This window comes from Amia ocellicauda, chromosome 8, assembly GCF_036373705.1.
Source record: "Amia ocellicauda isolate fAmiCal2 chromosome 8, fAmiCal2.hap1, whole genome shotgun sequence".
Taxonomy (NCBI): domain Eukaryota; kingdom Metazoa; phylum Chordata; class Actinopteri; order Amiiformes; family Amiidae; genus Amia; species Amia ocellicauda.
The window spans coordinates 33,496,742-33,499,283 of record NC_089857.1 but is presented as its reverse complement, the minus strand read 5'-3'; the positions used below and the strand labels follow the sequence as shown (position 1 = coordinate 33,499,283).

Sequence of the window (2,542 nt, the reverse complement as noted above, 5' to 3'; positions counted from 1 at the left end):
ACATCTCCTTGACGGCAATGGCTATTCAGAGCTCACAAGAGAAGATGCTGCCGCTTAGTGACATTTATAAGTTTATTATGGACAGATTTCCTTATTATAGGGAAAATACACAACGCTGGCAAAATTCCTTGAGACACAACCTTTCATTTAATGACTGCTTCATTAAAATCCCACGGAGACCCGATCAGCCCGGAAAGGGGAGCTTCTGGGCCCTGCATCCCGACTGCGGGGACATGTTTGAGAACGGCAGCTTTTTGAGAAGAAGGAAAAGATTTAAACTATTGCGATCGGACCACCTTGCCTCCAAAAACTCTCAGATGCTGCACTATTTCCATCACCAACACCACCAGGCCAAGTTGGGCATGGGGACGCCTGACCCCACCGGGAGTGTGGGGAGACTCCCCCAGTTCCAGGCCTACAGCCTCAACGGGGGACAGTCCAGTGGTTTTAAACACCCGTTCGCAATTGAGAATATAATAGGAAGGGACTACAAGGGTATGATGGCAAGTGGATTGCCTATCGCTTCAGTGATGCATCACCTTGGGTACCCAGTGCCAAGTCAACTCAGCAACATGGTCAACTCTATGTGGCCCCATGTGGGGATGCTAGAGTCTATGGCCCCCATGCCTCTTTCTTCAGACTATGGGCCCTTTGGAGTACCCATGAAAACCCTCTGTCACCCAACTGCACAGACGATGCCAGCTGTTCCGGTTCCCATCAAACCAACTCCTTCTCTGGGACAGGTGTCCGCTATCCCAGCCCTCACAGGCAGCCCAACGCAACTCTGTTCCTCCTCAGCCTCCGCACTGCTGGACAAAACTCTTCCAGACATGACAGAGGGCAAAGGAAATTCTTTACACCCAGCTCTCATGCTTTCTTAGAGCGATACCTTAGTTATGAACACAATGCAATTATTGACTCACATATCAAAGACTTTATTACACAACTTGAAGGGTTCCAAGCTGAATGATAATTTGGATAATTTGTACAGAACCAAGCTAGACCACTGCAGGTAAGATGATTCGTTGTGGTTAAAAGATGATGCAGGTGACAGATGAAGTACAGATAATGATGTTATATTTAATAACTGGGTGAACGAATCGTGTTTCAATGCAATTTTCTTATTTTGTGCGTTGATTGCACATTTGAATGCCAATTTAAGTTTTATAATAAAATGTATTAAAATATCTTAAGAGATACACTTGTGAAGCAAGATAACAATTTCCTTGGAAAATCTACCGTTTGAAGAAATATCTTCAAAGACATGAAATAGATATTTTAAAGTTTCTGAAACTATGTTCAAAGCCAGTCCACCCTGTATTATGTAGCGGACCACCCTTAAATTCGGGGAATCGTTAATTATGGCATTTCTCTTCATAAAAACAGCATGGTCTTCAAAAGGGGCACGTTAAATGGGTTACATCGTAATGTCAGGTCATTTAATATACATTTAATGTGTTGTCCACTTTATGCACCTGAATAAAAATACAAATGAAGTGATTCGGTGGCACAAAAGCATTGACAAATATGTTTACTCCCTTTGAAAATCAACCTGAATGTTTGAACATCAGGACATTATTAACATTCATTTGTAAACACCGTATACCATTTTAAATGATAAGTTATATGTATGTAAATAATTAAAATACTTTATAAGAGTGAAGAATCTTAGTTTCAAATAGTAAAGAGAAAAAAAAATATGAGAAATTTAAAAAGCACTTTAATGTGAACCTGCCAATTCCACGTGTATCCATATATATGGTTTCTGGATCTTTTGATTCCTTTTTCAGATTGATTTTGTCAAATGTTTAATGATGGTTTGTTTTACCGTGTGTGTTAATTCTCTTGTGAACATCACAGATCGTGTGTGTGTATTAAAAAAACTACATATTTTTTATTAAAGTGTTAAAATGCAGCTTTACAAGGTGTGTTTCATTGAAATGGACTTGCATGCACACAATACTGATCTCTTGAACCAATTACACAATTTATTTTTTTGTTTTCCAATAAACATAAATAGATGTATTCGATTATTTAATTAGTTCCATTGTTTATTTAATTTTAATATTTAACTGAATTAACAGTGAGCCAGATTGAGAAAGTGTGTCTTATAAAAATGAAAAAAGGTAATTTTGAATAGGCTAAACACTTGTTGCACAGAAAGTATTCAACCCGTCCATTAGAGTATGTAATTGTTTTTTTTCTTGTTTGTTTTTGTTTTTTAACATTCATTTTCTATGCGTATTTTTCGGAAACTGATTTTTAAAATATAGTTTTGTCATGTTGACTTTAAGAAAATTATTCTAGAAATAAAAATATGTAGCTGTAATCAGATTGTTTCAATGTATTTATTTATTTATTTGGTTCACTTGTTTCCCGACTCAGAGGTACTGATCAAGAAAATCTAGATTTTCAAGTATATATTTGTTTTATTATATATATATATATATATATATATATATATATATATATATATATATATATATATATATATATATATATATATATATATATTACCTAGGCTTATGTAGAACGTTTTCAA

General features: G+C 36.0%; 1 protein-coding gene across 1 annotated transcript in view; it reads left to right on the top strand.

Annotated features, from left to right (window-relative positions):
- The window catches only part of foxb2 (forkhead box B2), a 1,624-nt gene extending 364 nt beyond the window's left edge, over positions 1-1,260 (top strand). Inside the window, exon 1 of the mRNA XM_066711726.1 lies at positions 1-1,260. This exon is cut by the window's left edge and continues 364 nt beyond it. Within this exon, the coding sequence (XP_066567823.1) occupies positions 1-881 (881 nt within the window). The 3' untranslated portion in view covers positions 882-1,260.
- The last annotated feature ends 1,282 nt before the right edge of the window (positions 1,261-2,542 follow it).